General features: G+C 43.0%; 1 protein-coding gene across 2 annotated transcripts in view; it reads right to left on the bottom strand.

The window, feature by feature from the left end:
- The window catches only part of RANBP10 (RAN binding protein 10), a 48,554-nt gene that overhangs the window by 25,147 nt on the left and 2,418 nt on the right, over positions 1–20,989 (bottom strand). For both annotated transcript variants that reach the window (XM_028739746.2, XM_028739745.2), the window contains exons 3-4: positions 10,882–10,934; positions 256–423 (exon numbers count right to left, since the gene is read on the bottom strand). In XM_028739746.2, the coding sequence (XP_028595579.2) occupies positions 256–423; positions 10,882–10,934 (221 nt within the window). The remainder of the gene's footprint in view (positions 1–255; positions 424–10,881; positions 10,935–20,989) is intronic.

Here is a 20,989-nt window from a genome sequence, read left to right on the forward strand (position 1 = left end):
AATGGGAGTAAGTCTTTATCAGTCCTTCCTTTCCAGCTGGGACAAAGAGATAGCAGCAAAGGAAAAAACTGGATGTAGATACATGAATTGTTCACAGCACTAGTTGTAATCTACCAGTTTTGACACAAATAAATGAGATCATGTTGGTTTTGTTTCACCCAAGAAATCATCCTGCTGATTGCACGTTAAAGAAGAGCAGACAGTGGCTCAGTTTGCAAAACAAAATAAAGCTGGTCCAGAAGTTTGTTTGCCTACCTAAACTGTGCCCATTCTTTGTGTAGAAGCAGGTATTGTTGATGAGGTTTACACAGCAGCCAATCACATCTCCAGTAGTGAATGTGGGGCCATAAGGCTGTCCTGTCCCTGAAGAGCAGAAGGAGTGTCCATCATCACCATGGTAGCCATAGGAATGTTTATCCCAACCTAGAGAAGACAACATCAGATGACAAGTTTAAACGATGGCTGAGCCTGACAATAGGAACCAAAAGTACCATATTATAGGATACATAAACAGGGAAGAGACAGAGATATATCCTCATACAAAGCAGGAGTAAAGAGATATATAGTTAACATTTGAGAGCATTAATGAAAAAAAGAGTTGCTAAAATACAAGGTGGTAACTTCAGAGCTCTCATATATCAGACACAAATAAGCTCTGGAGGAGAAGTCAGAAAAAATGGTGACTGGTAACCCTTACACCATCAAGCTATTCAGCCCTCTGTAGCAGAAATCCAATTCTGATGAGCAGACTGATTTGAGTGTCTCAGTTCTGATGGATGTAACCAGTGTTTGAAATTACGTGCTGTACTGCACACAGAGCTGACTCAGTGCTGATACAACTAGACTATCAGGTTTTTATTTTCAACATTAATGTACTAATAACATCAAAATTCATTCCATCTTGTTCAGTTTGTTTCTCTGCAGAGTTTGGATAATAAACACACACACACACACACACACACACACACACACACACGTGCATGGGATGTGTGTGTATACATACACTCTCACCCATTCCTCCATTCATTCTTAAGAGCCAGTTACTATTAATTTTGCTTTCCTACACAACAGATTATTGTGACTTTTTGTGGGACTGCTAACTTGTTCCCATGTACATTTCCAAGTGGTCTTCCTTTTCCTCTTAACCTATAGACTTGTTGGCAGCACACACTATCTGCTATATCTTGAGTGCATTTTCTTCCCTTTAGCAAAGGATGCTGTAACCGTGGAGGACAGCAGACTAGGCACATATGCTGTGCCTGAGAGATAAGAGCACCCAGGCAGCACCAAATGTCCTCAAATGACCCCGTCTTAGGTAAGTATGCCCAACTGTTGGCAGATAGAACAGACAGGAGCTCATCTACAAGCCTCAAGACTCTTCTGCTGAATTACAGGGGTTCTACATTATTCATTCGAGCTGTCCCTGCCCCCGCTACTGTCCATAGTTGTAATTCATGGCTTAACTGATTCTTCTGATTTTGATCCCGAGCCCATAAGAAATGAGACATGTAGTACACTCCTGAAAGTCAATAAGGTGGCTGGATTTCCAGGGATAAGGTTGGAAATGGCTGTACAATCCACTGTGCTACATTCTGTGACAAATCTGAAGGTGACGTGGAAGCAGCAGCTACTGCAGAATGTGTGGCTAGCCTCTTAAGTGAAAGCATAGAGGGCCCATATAATTCCAGTTCTAAAAGAACTGTGCTGGTTGCCAACATACTTCCCAGTCTGATTTCAAGGTGTCAGTAATGGTTCCAGAAATTTCCAAGATCTTATTTAGAAACTTACCCCAATAACTGCAAATTTCAGCCACTGAGAATTCTACTGTAATTTTGGGAAGTGGGTTGTCAGTTTGTTCTCTATACGTTCGGTTGCTTCTCAAGATATCATCACCAAATGCAGCACGAGGGGTCCTGAGGTGGGGGGGGGGTGTCTTTTCAATGTTTAGGTGCCAGGCACCATTTTGAATTGAGGGCCAAACTGTGACTATGGTATGGAACTGGCCCTTTCTGGCATAGGTTTGTCTGCCTCTTGAGATATCTGTCAGTACACCTTTGAGCAGATGTCAACGACTGGGCTAGGTGACTGGAGCACTTCCAGAGACCTTCCACTCCTGGAAAGCAGGTCTAAGTGCACTGGACCCACAACTGTCCATTGTGAGCACCAAACTCAGAAGAGTATGAACAACACAGAAGAAAGCTGTGAAGCCTCACTTCTTTATTTTCTAATAGCTACTGCAAACTAAACTAAAGAGCTACTGGCTTGCATGAGTGTTACAGCTCTCACTCAGCCATCTAATCTCTATAGATAACACACAGACCCCCACAGAGTCAGGCAGGAGCGGAAGAAGTGAAGAGCAGTTTCCGCCCCCTCCTTTCTGAAAACATGAGATTAGGAGATTCTTGCAATGGGAGGGAGTGAAAATCATCACCAAACTAGGCCAGAGGGTTCTCAGAGTAAGGGTGGCAGACTTTGTGAGCATTGGGCACCATTTTGAATCAAGATGGTGGATCAAAATATGATTTTGGCATGACTTTGCCCATTTCTTGGCATTATGTTTGGTCTTCTCTCAAGAGATCGTCACCAAATTCAGTACAATGTTTCCTAAAGTGGGGGTGATGGGCTGCAATGATGCCAGGTACCAATTTGAATAAAGATGGTGGACCAATATATCTTTGACATGATGGGTCTAAACTCACCAATCACACTATCCATTTAAAAATCACATTTATTTTTTTTTGTTTCTAAAAATTCCCAGGCAGTGCATACATTATATGGTGACATGGGAAAGGGCCTTCTCTGCTGTGCTGCACCATTTATGGAATACCCTCCTCTCTGAGGTCTAATGAGCACCAACACTGGCCTCGTCTCAGCACCAATGCCTGGTTGTTTACTCAGGAATTAGGGCTTTCTTGATTGCAGTTAAGTATTTTGATCTGCTCAGTGTTCTTACGTTTTTCACTTGTCAGTTATGGTTTTGTTCGACTATTTATACTGAGATCTTTTCAATGAAATACACCCCATTCTCAGATCAACTAATATACAGGTTAGAAATAGCTAATAATTAAAGTAAACATAGATCTGAGAAAGCCGCGCTAACAACAAATAAATAAACCAAGTCAAGGAGGGGTGGGGTGGGGTGGGGAAAGGAAGGTAAAGCAATTCTTGCAGTAATGACCAGGAATACTTCTAGTAATCCAATTTACCTGCTATCTTGAGGAGAGGCATATTATGTCAAGAAAGTCTTGCATTAAAGTCTGAGTGCCAGCCCCCGCTAGTATACATTTTTCTTCCTGTTTTCTTGTCACATTACTGTGGAGATAGAGGGCACTTGAGAAAGCTCTATAAACTCAGTAGGTCAAGGAGCACTGCCAACTGTTCTGGTGTTGTTTCAAAGACACACTTTTGTTTACTGCCATGGAAGGACTGATCGGTGGCAACTTCCAATGCAGCACATACAGAAAGCAAACATGAGATTCTTCTTACAAAACCATTTTTACAGATACAGGTAGCAAAGATGACAGCAGGCTCTTGGGAAGCACCAGGTAAAGGGCTCTGCAAGCTCCTTTGTGAATTAAAAAATTATCCATTTTTAAAAGAAGCATTTTTCTTTCCAAAAGACAGCACCTCACCTATCCAGTTTGGCCTGCTGGGGTCAGAGAGCTAAAGCTCTATTCTGACAGGCTGAAAAGTTTCCATTGTCCTTCTTTAAACATATAGCAGTAAATAACCTACAAATAAGTGAATGTGGTGAGGGCAGCTCAACTGATTAGTACTAGTGTTAAATATTGTTTGTTTTCACCCTTTTGCAAGGGTTAAGTCAGTATCCAAGTACAATTCTGGGAATGGCACTCTTGGGTAGCAAATGGATGAACCCCAAAATCGGAAGCACATTTTGCTATTGAGTGAATATAACAGCCAGAACAGGAAGAAGCATTTCATGCTTAGTGTGAACAACATAATCAACAGTGTTCAGCACAAAGCAGGAAGATATAAGGGTGGTGTTCACACATAGGCCTCTCTCCTGTCAGTCTCTTAACAATGGTCATGATATTGGGAGCATGCTATGGAATGCATGCTTTCTCCCCCAGCCCTCTTTAGCTTAAATTTCTCAATTACTTCACAACCTTAATGTCTTAATTTCTAACAGCCTTAATTATTAGATCCCATTTTACCCAAAGTTGGCGAATAAGCTCCAAGTCTTGACTTCAAATTCTAATTAAAAAGGAAAGTGGGGTGATCCCATGGCCCCATTCTAATCTCTTAATCATTATTGAGAAATTATATTTGTACTGGGCTGTAGATCTTGCAGGAAAACACAGTTACCTATCAGCCTTTATCCAGAGTTGAGAACTGCATATATGCAGAGCTAGCATCTCTGTATAGGAACAGCACTAACATTGCAAGGTGGTTGTTTTTTGTTCTCTTGACAAGTGTGTGTGGAAAATGAAGCTCTGATTGAGATGAAGGGCTGCCTGTAAGCCACCTTTGGTGCCTTCAGCACTATTTGATTCCAGCTGCCTGCCAAGAGCCAGGAATAAGCACCTGCGTCTTGCAGGAAAGCTGAAGATTCCTCCTTGAAAGCCCATCTTTCAGCAGCTGCGGAGAAGGCCTCTTTGTTTTAATAGAAAGGCCTTGTAGTCGACAAAACTAGCTCTTGTGTAGCTTCCAGCAGATTTATGTTCAGCCACATGCTGCAGACACATTTCTCTTTCTTTTAACATAAACCACAGAGATTCCAGTCAAGGAGGCATTGAAGCATCATGTTACACAAACCACAGTCCAGTCATCATGGACTAAATATACTTTGCTACTCCACAAGCAGTCATGGGCTGGCAGAGGAGTGGGATCCCACTCCCGAGAGGAAAGCTACCAAAATAACCCACTGCATGTTCAGGACAAAGAGTCCTGGCAACTCAGAGCCAAAAAAGCACGAGGATATTGCCCTATGCTCCCAGGGCAACAGATTGCCTCCTGGGTTTCTTTTGAGAAGTGAAAGCGAAGCCACTTAGGTCCAGACTGGATTATTTGTAGTTGAATATATGTAATGCAGGGGTAGCCAGTGTGCTGCCCTCCAGATGTTAAATGCCAACTCAGATCAGCCCCAGCCAAAATGGCCAATTGTCAGGAACAAAGGGGCTGGGAGCCTAACAACATCTGGGTGGCATTGTGTTGGTCGCCCTGATGTAATGCATATTGTGGAATTTCACACACAATACGGGGTCTCAATGCTTCCATTTCAAAAGCGGCAGGTTCTGGAGTAGTACTATACTCCATGTCACGTTGGATCTGCTGACATGAAGTTTACAAAAGGAAGTGTAAACACCACTTTGCAATCTCATGGCCAGCATCACCAGGCGCTTGGGCACATGGCATGTAGAGCTTCCTTTTCTAAGTACTTTTTAATTAACTGCCAGACTATCCCAAACGCTGTCAACACCTTTATCTAGAATGACTCAAGAGTATATACCAAACTCCTCCACCTGAAAACAACTTCTTCCTTATTAAGGAAGAATCAAAAAGGAACAGAGTGACCTACTTCATTCTTAGAGCCACAAACTTGTAATCATCTAATTTAAGAATGATGAACAACAATCTGATGTTTGCAACAATAGTTTCTAGAGTGAACACCCATATGACAAATGAGGAGTGGAATCACCAGTATTTTCCAGGACTTCTTTGTCATCACACCCTTCTGAAAGTGCACTTGAATTACCCAGCCACTAGGGCACTCTGGATTCTGAGCTGCTCCCATCTGCATGATAAGCACCAGGAAAGTAGACAATAGGAAACAGGACTGGATGAATGAAACTGCAGTAAAAGCTTTGGAGACAAACCAAAGAGCCAGACACGCACACCTGCAAAGCCTCCCTCACAATGGGTACAGCTGCTGCTTTACGTCAGTAACAAATGAGGTTAAGAGAGGAATGTCCTTCAACCAGGTAGTTTCTATTCTGGAAAGAAAAGAAGTGGAAGTACAAAAATAGTATAACGAAGGGTTGGAAATTGCCAACCACAGCTACCTAAAATCAATATACTTCTGTGAATACCATTGTTTATGTAGGTAAGAAAGCAGAAGCAAGAGGAAGAAAGTATCACCAGGCTTGGGGGAACCCGCAAATTTGTATAAGCACAAAAAAGTCCTAAATGGGGGGGGGGACCCAAAGATCCCAGTGCGTGCTCAGTAACCACAGAATGCTGACTATCTGTCGGAGGGAAAGAAAAGGCATTGCTGAACAGGAGCTCTCTGCACTACAACATTCTGTTTTATAATAAGTGGCACAAATGGATTCTTCAACAAAATTCAGAAACCAACAGACACCTTACCAACATACCACACTTTAGAATAAGGTTTTGCATTACATAAAGTTCATTAAAAAATGAATACAGAATAAGACTTTTGCCACCCCACTAGATTCTCAATGGCTGAAATCTGCAGTTGTTGAAGTATGTTTCTGAATGAGACCTTGGAAATGTCTAGAACAAAGCATCTCAACAGAGCGGCACAAAAGCGCACACTACCAATTGCCCTGTTTTTACATTAAAAGTAATTATGAACATGCTGACTATGAAGTCCCATTAATAGAGTTCCATAAATACAGTCATGTCTTCCTGGCAACTATCTGCCCAGTCCCTGAGTGATGTGATACATCCCTCCCTCCCTTCCCCTCAAGGTTCTCTCTGCATGACAACAAGGGAGGGAGACTTATCTTACTTGGGAGAGAAAACCCACTCTTGCCTAACTCCTTTGGTATGTGCAAGGGTCTTGGGGGAGGGGAGGTCAGCCTCTCACTTTTGCACTGGACCTCGCAGTTCCTAGGATCTAGGAAGAATCCTTCCAACTACTTCTGAGTACCTTCAAAGCACTATGGCAAAGGTTAACTTACCCGTCTATGCCAAGTCTGTTGTGTGTTCCAGAGAACTGATAAGAGTGGAGGAAGATTTGGGGAAATCATAAATAACAGCTTGCTACCAAGGTTAGCTAAAATTTGTGGCACCCAACTATTAGTACCATAGGACCTTCCTCTCAGTAAAATTTTGAATAGAAATCTAAAATCCCTAAATTCCTTTGTCTCCAGAAAATCCTGGTGTCAAAAGGGTCCTCCCAGTTATGTCTACACCCAGCTGAAGAAGATTAAATGCTTGGAATTAGAAGTATGTAGAAATAATACAAACGTCACAAAACAGAAAAAGAAAAGCCAAACCCACTCCACCTTTTGGCAAGGATTATCTTTTAAACATATACCTACAGAAGTTGGCAAGGGTTATCTAAAGTAACACTTTGTGGAGTTTTCAGCGCATGTTAAAGTTTAAAGAGTGTTTTCTTCCACAGTAGCCTTTCCCAACTTTGTGCTTTTCATATGTTTTGGACAGCCATGGTGATAGGGGCTGATGGGTAATCTAGTCCAGAACATCTGGAAGTTGTCAGACTGGGGAAGGCTGCCCTTCCCACAGTTCCAAGCACAACGCAGTAACAACCTCTTTTCGCCCTTCCTGGTAATGAACTATGGAAAACTGAGGCAATATCAAATCACTAACATGGAAAGTGGTATACATTACTAGACTCGCCTGGATGGAAGTCTCACACAAGTAAGCCCCACTGAGTTCAGAACAGACATCTCTAGCATAACACAACTAATGTCATTTAGCAGCTGTGTGTAATACAGTCAGACGGGGACATAACATAGCATGATAGTTATGAGAACCACTGTGAAATAGTGGGTAGAAAGTTGGGCTTGGATAATGAAGACCCAAATTCAAACTCCAGCTCAGCCATGAATCTCACTGAGTGACCTCATAGTGTATATTGGAAGGATAAAATGGGAATAAACTGTCCACTTGCCAACTCGGCTTGAAGTACACTGGGGCAATATTACTACCTCCTTTTGCATGACAGTCCACCAGGATTCAAACCTGCTTTTGTTGTCTGTTTGGGACTGCAGATGGGCAGCTCAAGTACTTCACTGATCACAACATACAACTCGTAGGTTGTGCTCAACTTGACAGGCCACAAATTACCACCAGCCATTTTAGATTAACGACAGTGATATTTTCAAATACATTATCTTGTGGCCAATTCCAGCTCCAAGTAATTCTACAAGTCCAGAGTGGCATGTGGAACAACTGTTCTCCCTTCTGAATTATTCCTTCTGCTCTAATATAAAAAAAACAGCCTAAGCATGTTCAGGATAGAGTCATCATCTCTCACAAATTTTGCAAATTAACATTCAACACCTGCTGTTTCTAGCATCCCACTGTCAAAATGTTTTTACTAGAAAAGTCTGGCCACAGGCCAGCCCTTTGGCCATATGAATGGACTCTCTATGGGAAGCTGCAGCCCAGTGCATTTCTAGTAGCCAGTGACAAAGGTGTTAAATGGCAAACACAGCCCCAAAGACCTGCATTTAGAGCAAATCACATGAGCACTCTCTAATAATGTTTGCAGATCTCGCCTGACACTGTCATTTCCATGTGACCTTGCAATAAGTTTAAATACTAAAGCATGTGCAGTTCCAAGCCAAGTAAGAAGCTGTTATTAAAGACCAATCATTAATTAGTACCACTGCAGGATGTTGTTTTTAAAAGATGAACCGTCTATCTGAAGAACACTTTCCAAAATAAACTCAAACACATGAAGATAAAAAGTTGAGCTTTGAATAAATGGCAGTCAGGAGATACCAGACAGCAAACAAAACTGCTGCCTAGGGATTGGCATCTGGCCATCCAGCTCCTGGTTTAACTCCTGATCCCAAGGATCCTACATCCCAATCCATTACCCACTTCTGACAAGCCAAGGGCTCTCTTGAGGGAAAAGCAACAGTGGGTTTTGGCAGAGCCTTGTCTGATTATGCATCTCAAACTAGAGCTAAGCAGGAGCGAGGGAGTGGCACACATTTTCAACCTGTAAAGGAAGCTCCATTTTGCAGCAGTTTCCCACCACTTTGCAAAAGGATGCAGAACTGTCTGCGAGCAGGAGCATGAGGGGCCAAAAGGAAAGTTAGTCCCACTGCCCAAACTCTAGCACTCCCTCACATGGGGACATGCATCTCCATCTGTGGAATCTGAAATGAGCTCTTCATTTCACTGAGAGGGAGTGTTGGCCTGTTTGCTTCAGACAAGTTCAAGAACAATGGCAAAAGATGCCCCTGAAGAACTTGGTGGTGGCACTACCTTTGCTACTCAGATCAAGACAAAGAAAATTATGAGTTTCAGTGTGGTGACCAATTTGTCTGTCACAGCAACCACAGCAAAGTGTCTTGTGTCTTTTTAAAGACTAACACGTTTATTAGGACATAACCATTTGTGGAACAGAGTCCACTTCATCAGAAGCACAAAGTGTTATCCTGCGTTATAGGTATAAATGCACACGATTGGAAGGGATCTGAAATACAGCAGTTCCAGCTGAGCTGCAGTGCATACAAAGGGGAAAGCTTTAGTAAACCCTGTTGTTGTTCATGGTGGACAACAGAGGTTAAAAAGCTTACCGGAGGTACTGTGGCTCCTGAGGGTGTTGAGTCAGTACCCAGAGCCAGTGGCTCTTCCAATCTTGATCAATACCTTTGTTATAAAATGACTGAAAACTAGGGCTGTACTCTCATCATCATCACAAGATTAGCTGGTGTTACTGAGTAACTCATGCACAATGCAAGTCCTTCTGTGCTATCTGATATAGGATTTGAGGACTGAATATCCTAAGACTTTATTCAAACTTGTTAATGATCGCTAAGATCACCTGAGTGAGCAATCCTTACAATGCCAAGGATAAACCAAGTCCATTATAGTTAGTGTCTGCACCGGAACTATGCCACTAAATTACCACCATTTGGGGTCAAATAATATCACCAGGACTGGGAGGAGCCCAGGCAGCATCTAGAAGAAGAAGAAGAAGAAGAAGAAGAAGAAGAAGAAGAAGAAGAAGAAGAAGAAGAAGAAGAAGAGTTTGGATTTGATATCCCGCCTTTCACTCCCCTTCAGGAGTCTCAAAGCGGCTAACAATCTCCTTTCCCTTCCTCCCCCACAACAAACACTCTGTGAGGTGAGTGGGGCTGAGAGACTTCAAAGAAGCGTTACTGGCCCAAGGTCACCCAGCAGCTGCATGTGGAGGAGCGGAGACGCGAACCCGGTTACCCAGATTACGTGACTACCGCTCTTAACCACTACACCACACTGGCTCTCAGAGTGTAGCCAGCTTAGCACAACAAGGGAGGCACTTCCAGAACACACGTCAATACCTAGACTGACCCACAGCACCCTATCTGATGCCAGTCAACAAGCATGCATTAGGCATACCACACCTAAGTGAGGGACTGGGAAATGTGGGTGATGGTGGTGCGTGGCAGAAATAGCATTTCTCAAAGGGCTGAATTCTGTTTTGAGACAATGAGTTAGTGACTCCTACTCTTAAAAAAAAGTAGCCGTGGGGACAGAATAAAATATTAAGTGATTTAAAATACGTTCGGAAGCACAGAAGAAATATATCTGCACGATGCAGAAGAGAACAGAAAGCTACAATGCCCATTTCTCCTACGCGCCATACCCATCTGACAGATCAAGTGACATTCTGTGGCACAAAGGAACTATGCTGCAATCAAAGATGTACTGCAACTCAGAATCCTATTATAGAAATGGAAATACTGGTGGACAGCTAAAGGTTTGTGGAAAGAAAAGCAAGGAAGCGTAAGATTCAAGGGTGTTGGAAGAGGTTTCATAAACTGTATGTGTTTAACAAATTTTAAGTAGTAAATTTGTAGCAAAGTTCCCTCCAAACAATGTTCTGCCTCCACAAGTAGTGGGCACATCCCCCTCTTAGAATTGTACAATTCCAGCGTAGTGGTTACTGGCACACAGGACAAGCACAAATAATTATTAACAGTGACTCACCAGGAAGTCTGTTCATGTTGACACCTTGGGCTGAGAGTCCTATCCCCATGTACCTTCAAGCAAACAAAAGTGTGTTAATGCAGCAAAGAGAGAATGGCCAAGCAAAATCACACAATGCTGCCTTTCCTAACTGAAAGCACAGTTTAAGTTATCATTCAACAAAGGCTGTGATCAGATTCCTTCTGAAATCCTGCACAAAATGGCACAGCTGGCCAGGGCAGTAGTTCCTTATCAAACCTTCTTGATGTGCTCAGCAAACTACCTCCCTTTGCTGGAATATCAAAAAGTATATGCTTTTAAAATATACCATAGTCATTGGTAACACATGTAAATTAATTTTGCTAGGAGGCCTATCCCAAAGGTAAGAATTGTACACAGAGATGCCTCTTAAATGGGGCTGCATCCCACCCCCCAGGCAGAATTAGCAATGCAGCAATCTGGGAACAGCAGCTTTGTAGAAGCACTGCATGCATGCCTCATCTCCAGCTGCACACAAGCTGCTTCCTTCTTCAGTGACTAAGCAGGGTGCATTGTCGAGCAGAGATAGGATGGTTGAATTATCTACTGCTGGCAGGAGTTCTTCCCCATCTTGGCCTCCCACAGTTCATGAAGCTTCTGATCTTTTTACATTGTAATCCTTGGCCTTACCGTTTCACACAAAAGGAAACCTAATTGGTTGGGACAAGTAAAAAGAGGTTTACACATTCAAAGAACCTGCAGTATTTAACTGCCATTGTAAAGACAGGAGAAGTTAAGGTCCTTACTCCGAAACAGACAACAGAAGTTTGGAAGAGGGTCCATGTTCAAAATTCTAAGCCTAGATTTAAAGGCCCTTGTCAGGAGACAACTCTTCACCTCTAAACAAGATCTAGTAAGATTCAACATCAGCTTTAGCTCAGCAGGGAAGACATTACATAGATGGGGCACCACCACAGAGAAGGCTCTTTCCCAAGCTGCCACATAACTGATCTCAACTGGAGGAAATCCAACCAATGATCTTAGCATGAAGAGTGGAGACAGGCTGATGCAGAAAGAGATGCTTCTTCAAGCATTTTGGTCCCATTTTGTATAAGCTTTTATGAGTCATTGCTAGCAGTGCATTAAATTTGGGTTATCAGCATACTGGCAGCCAGTGCAGCTCTTTCAAGGCCACAGCTACATAATCTCAGTTGGCTGAACCACTCAGCAGTCTACCCACTTTTAGTTACCATATTTCAGTATTTCTAACTACATACTCTTAAAGTTGCTAACTTTTTGCTCATGTTTTCTCCTCCTTGCTACTGTGCTCATATGCTACCAAAACAACCTAGCCTCCATGCTACACCTCTTCAGATCTTGGAGGGATTGTTTTGCCAGCCTTGCATTAATGTGAAGAAGTGCTCCTTACCACAAGAGCTGATTACAGTGGACCCTCCAGATAAGAACTTAATTCGTTCCGGTGGTCCATACGCACCCCGAAAAATCTGCATCTAGAAGCGCCGCTTCTGCGCACGCATGTGGCATGATAGAGAGCTTCTGTGCATGCAGCGAAACCCAGAAATATACACTTCCGGGTTTGCCGAGTTCGCAACCCGAAAGTTACGTTACCCAAAGGTAACATAACCCGAGGGTCCACTGTATTAATACCACTAAGTCCATTGCAAAGATTCCTACTTTTATACAGCAGAACATCTTTAGCAGATCTTATTCTTGTCAATATGGAGAGAAACTCCTCTCCCCCCAATTATTTCACTATTAATCAGTTTTCAAACAATATGATATTTTCAGGAAGAAGGGGGTTCTATTGAACTTCATCAGTTACCGTTTTTCCTGTTTTTGTTGTTGTTTTTAATTTCAGGGAGCTGAGTAATTGTACAGAAAAAGAAAGAAAAATCCTCTGAAATGTTTCTCTGTTATCTGTTTTCTTCCTGTGGCATTTACTTATGTTTTTAAATTGCATTTATGCTTTAAGCTTGTATGTTTTGTGATTAACTGCTCTGCAGGCACACAGAGGAAAAGCAAGTGCCCCATTTAAAAGTATACCAATCCTTGGTGATCTGGTTCTCAGTCTCAAATTCTTAAACATAGAAAAACTGTTCTTAAGCACCAGAAGTTATGACTTTCACAAAGTCAATGGGGAAGGCAAAGCAAAATGGCTCCCATAAGAAGATTCAGGCAACTCTACAAGTAGAAGTACTCTTTCATATCAGTCCAGATTACTGGTAGATTGCTAAAGGTTTGGGTGCCAAAGCAGAATCACTGTTGCTCTCAAAAATAAAATTGCCCTCCAGTGGGCAGCTGGCACTGACCTCTGTTTGCTTCAGGGGGACTGGACACATTCCAACCCCATTATGAACAATAGCTGGAGCATAGTTTTTTTTAAGTGTATGTAACTCATATGAAAGAATCCATGTACTTTATAAACATTGCATGCCAGGGATGAAATACTAGTTGTGACAGTCACACAGTTCATGCTGTTTATTGTATTAATAGCTCATCCCCATTCTAAAGAAGAGCCACTCTCATAGCCAAGCATAAACACCCAATTTAGCAGAAAACTATTTATGGGTACAACCAGGGTACAGAATTCCAAACCAAGCAAACAATCCAACAATACCATCATGCCATGCCATATCACTACAGCTATACAGTGGTACCTCGGGTTAAGTACTTAATTCGTTCCGGAGGTCCGTTCTTAACCTGAAACTGTTCTTAACCTGAGGTACCACTTTAGCTAATGGGGCCTGCTGCTGCTGCTGTGCTGCCGGAGCACGATTTCTGTTCTCATCCTGAAGCAAAGTTCTTAACCCGAGGTAATATTTCTGGGTTAGCCGAGTCTGTAACCTGAAGCATATGTAACCCGAGGTACCACTGTACATGCACATGCAGGTATGTATTATCAGGACACCATACTTGCAAGAATACTATGAGCTAGGATAACTGTTATCCATTTTGCAGATGGAATGAGGCAGAAAGACAGATATGCTCCATTGAGATGTCATGACTGAACATATATAGATTCCCATGTCCAAACACACTACCGTGTCACAATGTCGGTGCTGCCAAATTGTAGTATTCCAGGGAAAATACAATAACAACGTTATTATTTATATGTCGCCCTTCCAACTGGGCTGTTACAACTACTCTGGGAAGCTCCCAACAAAATATTAAAAACATGAGATTGCTGGTCTTTGTATGACTGTACAATAATTATACAAACCTACTTACAGTACAAAGCAATTGTACAGAGCTCTTTGCATCACCATTATTTCAAACACAAAACTTCACCCAACCCAGCATCACCAGCTGAGTAGCATAAGCATCAATGCCACCGTTAACAGCACAAAAAGCACTGTGCCATTTTTACCAACAGTTACTATGAAATCCATGGTGTTCTGTCATCAAAGTTGACACATTCACCACCCGCACAGCATACACTGGCTGGTATTAGCATGGTCAAATGGAAAAGTGCAAATACTTAAAATGGCTTGCCTACAGCTACAGATGCTGGATGAATTCAGCCTTTTGGAAGCCTACAGGAATAAGTTGCAGACAGTCTAATCCCTTCATTGAGAGCTCTTACTGTACTGAGCTGTCTCTGCTCCTGAGGGCCCCCCCACCCCCATTTTTTATTATCTCTTCCTTACAATTCCTTTCAGCTACTGTTTGATGTCAATGTCCACTGGCTTTCACTTGTCATTACAGCTAGCTGGCACTAGTACTGGCATGAACCCACTGCTCTGCAAGGAATGATCTAGGCATAATCATCCACCACTTTAAAATTGAGAAAACAGTTTTTCAGCTATAAGAAGGCTAAGATCCTTAGTGGCTCTGCTTGTTACTGAAAGAGTGCCCCAAACCCTGGTACAGGAACTCCTTGTCTAAGTTAGCCCTTGGCACTATGCATTAAATCCTAACGGAAGGGTGTTTCATATCATTAAGCTACCCTGGAAATGCTTATACTGTGACAGAAATGTACTACCAAAAGAACCACAACATGGGAGTGACTTCTCACTTTCCTGTGAAGAAAATCTGCTTCTGTTTCCAAAGGCATTCCACGTGTCTCCATTTTTAGTTATTTCTTCAGGGTCCTAATTATTCAAAACAATCTTGTCATTTAACAATTAAGAAATCAGAAGTCCCTGATTCAAGACCCAGCTCAGTCATGAACCTGCAGGATGACCTTAGACAACCGACATTACATCTCAGTTTCCCACCTGTAATCCGAGGGTCACCCAGCAAGACTACCTTACAGGGCTGCTGTAAAGCTTACTGATATAATACTCAAAACTCTATCAATGTATTGCAGAAACACACTGTGCAAATAACAAGTATTATTAATTGCTACTGTCATGCTAACATCACCCCTCCTTTCATTATTCAGTTTTTACTATCTGAAATGTAATGGTATGCTAAAAGAACAAAACAAAACAAAACAAAAAGGTTCAAATTGAGTTTTTAACTCTTCCTTTTCCCAACCCACCTACCCCTTCCTTATAGAACTTTACACATCCCTTAAGAGTTCTTCCTCCCTCCCAAAGTCCTAACTCCAAGATACCCAAATCAAAATGGCAAGCTGACTAAAACAGTGAAAATGAGAAAGGATTCAGTAATATGATAAATAATATATGTAAGAAAAAAAAGGTGTGTGTCCGATTCTCTGTCAGCTGCCCCAGGTAAGCAGAAGTCCTATGCACCTCCTTAACCCTGTTGAGGCCAAAAAAAGCCTTGCAAAATACCTTCAAACATCTCCCTTTTCATATAGGCCACTTTCTCAATTACTGCAAGGGTCACAAAAAACCCAAGTGATTTATAATCTTATTCATTTGAGCTTTCGTTTTTGCAAAATCAGCCGCTTGGTAGCCAGTATGACTCTTTTAAGAACTGGGCTATTTCATTCTCTCGTCATCCCCATACCATACTGGTTTGGAACTTTGGGTATTCTGTAATTAAGGACCAAACATATACAAACAAGACCTATTTCCATAATGTCAATATCACTTTATTTCCATAAAGCATATACTATAGGTCAGGGACGTCCAACTCCCAAGAGATTGTGATCTACTCACAGAATGAAAAACTGGAAGTGATCTACCTATTTTTTGGGGAGGTCGGGAGGTCGAAATTGTCAACCTTTTGGGGGGGGGGCAGCAACAAAAATAGATAAACAGTAAGTCATTCCACCAGCAGAAACTCCGTCTTCCGCTCTTGAAATTGTGTGCGGTAAAGGAAAGAGGGAGGGGGCAGGCCGAATGCTCCTTTTCACCCGCGGACAAAAACGAGCCTGCGATCGACTGCAATTGATTTCTAACAACCGGGGTTCGACCTGTCGATCGCAGTCGACCTGTTGGACATTCCTGGTATAGGTCCATTTCCACAACACAACATGTCCAACAATTGTCTGAACAGACAAGCCTAGGGTACCAAAGCGAGCCACCACCGAATGCACTCCAAATAGCATTTTTTTGCTGGATTCACCTGAGCCTAAGATCCAAGAAGGAAATCTTTGCTGCTGACAACACAGCCTGCAATTGCACTGGTTATATGGGAGAAGGGTTCATACATTCCATTAATGGAATGGGCTTCACACAGTCCCTAACAAATGCATAGTGAATGTGTGAGCTTTTCTATAGATCTCAGTAGTTCTTTTGGGGGGGACGACTGCTGTGTTAGATGTAGCCACAATGCTATGGCACAACTATATGTATTAACACACTGTACTAAGCAACTGTTTACCAACCCAGTTCTTCAAGTGAACCATTTTACTTTCAATTTTTATATACATGCTCTCCTCCCATGAGGTTGAATCAGCATGAATCAATATAATTTTGGAAGCTAGCAGTGGCTAGAACAAACTTGGTACAGTTTTTAAGATATACTCTAAGATTCCAGCAGCTTCAGGGTTGACAATTCCCACCGGATCCACAATAGGCCACATTCAGGGAATGACTGTTTCCACCACCAGGCTCAGCCTCTCTCTGACTTGACAATGCAATCAATGTTTCTGTATTGCCAAGACCAACTGGTTACAGCTGGGAAAGTGCACAAATATCACATACCTGATATTTACTCAAGTTATCCTCAGAAGTTTGATTCTAGTCTGCATGGATCTGATCACTTTGAGTCAGTTGTTGTGAACAGAATACTTCCTGATAACACCACTGATAGCAAACTAATAAATTCTCACCTGCCGTAGGAACAGCATAGTAGCCCCTTTTTCTGAGCTCTAGTTAAAACAATCAACATCCAGTAACTGGATTTATGCTCAAGGTTTCAATTTAAAATTACTTTACAGAGTAATCCTCACATCAATATAGGCCACAGACCACTTCTGTGGCAATCATGGTCACTCTGGAAATTGTCTTTACCTACCAGTTAGTATCAGATACCAAATATTTACAATCATTCTGGGAGCTGCATAACAAATTAAATTTGTTCCAACCAGAAGTGTTTACTACTTAAAAGCAATGCTGTAATAAAATCTGATCCAGATCCACTCACCAAATTGTGTAAGCCAATAGGCTGTATCCAGTTAAGTAACACTAAGAGTAGACCCATTGAAATAAGTGGATTTTAGTCATGATGAACTTTAATCCACTAATTTATATGGATCTCCTCTGACTTAGCCAGAAACAACCCCATGTCTTGATACGTGTCTATCTACATAGATCTAGAGCTGCATCCACCGCTGGATAACATCTTCTGGAAACAGAATGTTGAAATAGATCCTCCAATTCAACCTCTGTTAATAGCAATTCACTCTACATTCTTTGGACTGCTGTCTCCAATCTTATGCAACATAAAATCTTACTATCAGTACACTTTATGCCAGATAGATTATTTGATTAGGAAACTCCACAAGGAGCTGGGGGACAAAATACATGGGGCAGGATGTACAAAACTTATGAGATTTTGTCCAGCTCTTCTCTACCCCACTATTCTCCTCCCTGCATTGGGGAAGGAAGTAATAATATTCAGAGTAAATGTGATACTGAAAGCATTTTATGCTGCAGACATTAGTAAACTTTGCTCCTTGGCACAGGTAGTGTTTTCTGGTTAACTGAACAGGACCTAGCAGGCAGTAGAACCTAGAAAAAAAAGTGCTTCAGAAGAATATTAAATGTCTTAGGCATTTCTCAGACAACGCCATGCTGCTATCATTTCTAGAACCTTGTAGAGATTTTTATTTGGACTTCAATGCATCAAATTCCTCCCAACTTTAGAAAGTGTTCAGCCACTCTGTTCAGCCAATATTTCTTCCTCAGTTTCTTTTGAAGGGAAACGACTTAGCTGCTTGGTAATGCTGCTTCAGTCTTCATGAAGTAGGCAAGATGCATCCTGAATTTAAAAATAGAAATGGCGTCTCCACATGCAGACCCACACAAGATATAGCCAAAATTAATGCCTGGTAATTGCACTTTCCGCAGGCCTGGAACCCAAAAGTACAAGTGGTTTTTATTTTAGTTCTCCAGTTTGAAGGATAAATAAGCATGACTAAATGGTAACAAAAATGAGTGTCTTCTGAACAAAAACAGACCATATATACCACAGGAGTTGTTTTACTGGATGTTTTTGAAGCTCTTGTGGAATGATGGCATCAAAAAAACCACCAAGGAAATTCTGTCCTAGGACACATTGCTCCACGCTCCATATTTGGTTAGCCAAGTGAAAATTAATTAATACACCCAGTTTGAACCCCAAAGAGACTGAAATTAGTTGCAGGTGAAATACTTCTCTAAGGCCTAGAAAACACACTTGGTGGTCCAGGATGAGGATATCTGCATAACTTAGTTTCCAATATTTTTGGAAAGCAGACCTCTGCTTTCCCAAGTTCATCACCAGGCCTCCCACCCTTAGCTGCGTTGGAATCCCCAACTGTGCCGTTTCAACAGGACTCACAAACAAAGCATCATCCCATATCCACCACTCTTTGGACAAAGACAGTCTCAAGGAAGCAATGAGAATCCCATTCTTACACAAGAAGCTATATGTCAGATTGCACCTTAGTAGAAGAGAAGAGTTTGGATTTGATATCCCGCTTTATCACTACCCGAAGGAGTCTCAAAGTGGCTAACATTCTCCTTTCCCTTCCTCCCCCACAACAAACACTCTGTGAGGTGAGTGGGGCTGAGAGACTTCAAAGAAGTGTGACTGGCCCAAGGTCACCCAGCAGCTGCATGTGGAGGAGCGGAGACGCGAATTCGGTTCCCCAGATTACGAGCTACCGCTCTTAACCACTACACCACACTGGCTAGTACTTTGATTATAAATTTTGTACAATATAAGAGGATGGCTTGGCTAAATACCATACCAATGCCTCCATTAGCTTCTTCTGGGCATAGCTAATAAGGTATAAATCACTGCTCCCCAAAGGATATTTGGTTACGAATCTTAACATTATCTACGTCCACTGGTCATCAATTGTCTATATGGAACCCTAAAAATGGAGCCTCTGGTAGAACTTATTTATTTATTTATTTATTTATTTATTTATTTATTTATTTATATACCGTATTTTTCGCACCATAGGGCGCACCGGACCATAGGGCGCACCCAGTTTTTAGGGGGGGAAATCAAGAAAAAAATCTTTTCCCCCCCAGCCCCAAAGAGCAGCGTACAGGGTGCGCACAACCTCTCCCTGCCGGAGGGGTTGCGCGCAGCTATGGAGCAAGCCAAGTTTTGGCTTCCCCTTTAGCCCCATGCAGCCTCTCCTTGCCGGGAGACGCTGCGCAGGGCTAAAGAAGCCATAGCCCCATGCAGCCTCTCCTTGCGGAGGGGTTGCGCGCAGCTATGGAAGAAGGCAAGGCAGCAAGCGGGATGGATCCCGCTCGCTGTTTTGCCTTCCCCTTTAGCCCCGCGCAGCCTCTCCTTGCGGAGGGGTTGCGCGCGGCTATGGAAGAAGGCAAGGCAGCAAGCGGGATGGATCCCGCTCGCTGTTTTGCCTTCCCCTTTAGCCCCGCGCAGCCTCTCCTTGCGGAGGGGTTGCACGCAGCTATGGAAGAAGGCAAGGCAGCAAGCGGGATGGATCCCGCTCGCTGTTTTGCCTTCCCCTTTAGCCCCGCGCAGCCTCTCCTTGCGGAGGGGTTGCGCGCGGCTATGGAAGAAGGCAAGGCAGCAAGCGGGATGGATCCCGCTCGCTGTTTTGCCTTCCCCTTTAGCCCCGCGCAGCCTCTCCTTGCGGAGGGGTTGCACGCAGCTATGGAAGAAGGCAAGGCAGCGAGCGGGATGGATCCCGCTCGCTGTTTTGCCTTCCCCTTTAGCCCCGCGCAGCCTCTCCTTGCCGGGAGATGCTGCGCAGGGCTTTCCTGGCTTTTCTGGGAGGTGGGGGAATTCCCCCACCTCTCGCAAAAGCCCGCAGAAGCCGTGAGCTCTTTAAAGGGGCTGCGCGGCTTCTCCTGGCTTTTCTGGGAGGTGGGGGAAGGGACTGATGCGGCCAGTCAGTCCCTTCTCCCTCCTGTGGAAAAGCCCGCAAGAGCGCACGGAGCTTGTGTGCGGCTCTTGGGGGCTTTTCCCGCCTGCCTCCCCCCTGCATTCGCTCCATAGGACGCACACACATTTTCCCTTGCTTTTTAGGAGGGAAAAAGTGCGTCCTATGGTGCGAAAAATACGGTACCACCTTTATCTTCCAAGGAGCTCAATATGGTATACATGTTTCTCCTCTTCCCCATTTCATCCTCACAACAATCCTGTGAGGTAGGTTAGGCTAAGAGATGGTGACTGGTCCAAGGAGACCCAGTGAGCTCCATGACTGAGAAGAGATTTGAACCCTGGTCTTAGCAATGCCCAGAGTAAACAGATACTTCAAGAGCAGCTGGTATCTGATTTCTCACTTCAGCAACTGAAACAATGACACAAAAAATTCTACTGTAGTACCAGAGGGAGGAAACAGTATTTAGAAGAGGTTTTTTTAGTCTCCACACCCATGTTGTGACACTGGAATTATAAAGATGTGGTGCCCACAGATATATCACCACACCCAACAAACAGTTGTAAGTATTTGTCAAATGGCTACAAACATGGGTCTGACAAAACTGCGGGAGGCAGTGGAAGACAGGAGTGCCTGGCGTGCTCTGGTCCATGGGGTCACGAAGAGTCGGACACGACTAAACAACAACAAGTCACCAAAGTC

This window comes from Podarcis muralis, chromosome 7 (genome assembly GCF_964188315.1).
Source record: "Podarcis muralis chromosome 7, rPodMur119.hap1.1, whole genome shotgun sequence".
Classification (NCBI taxonomy): domain Eukaryota; kingdom Metazoa; phylum Chordata; class Lepidosauria; order Squamata; family Lacertidae; genus Podarcis; species Podarcis muralis.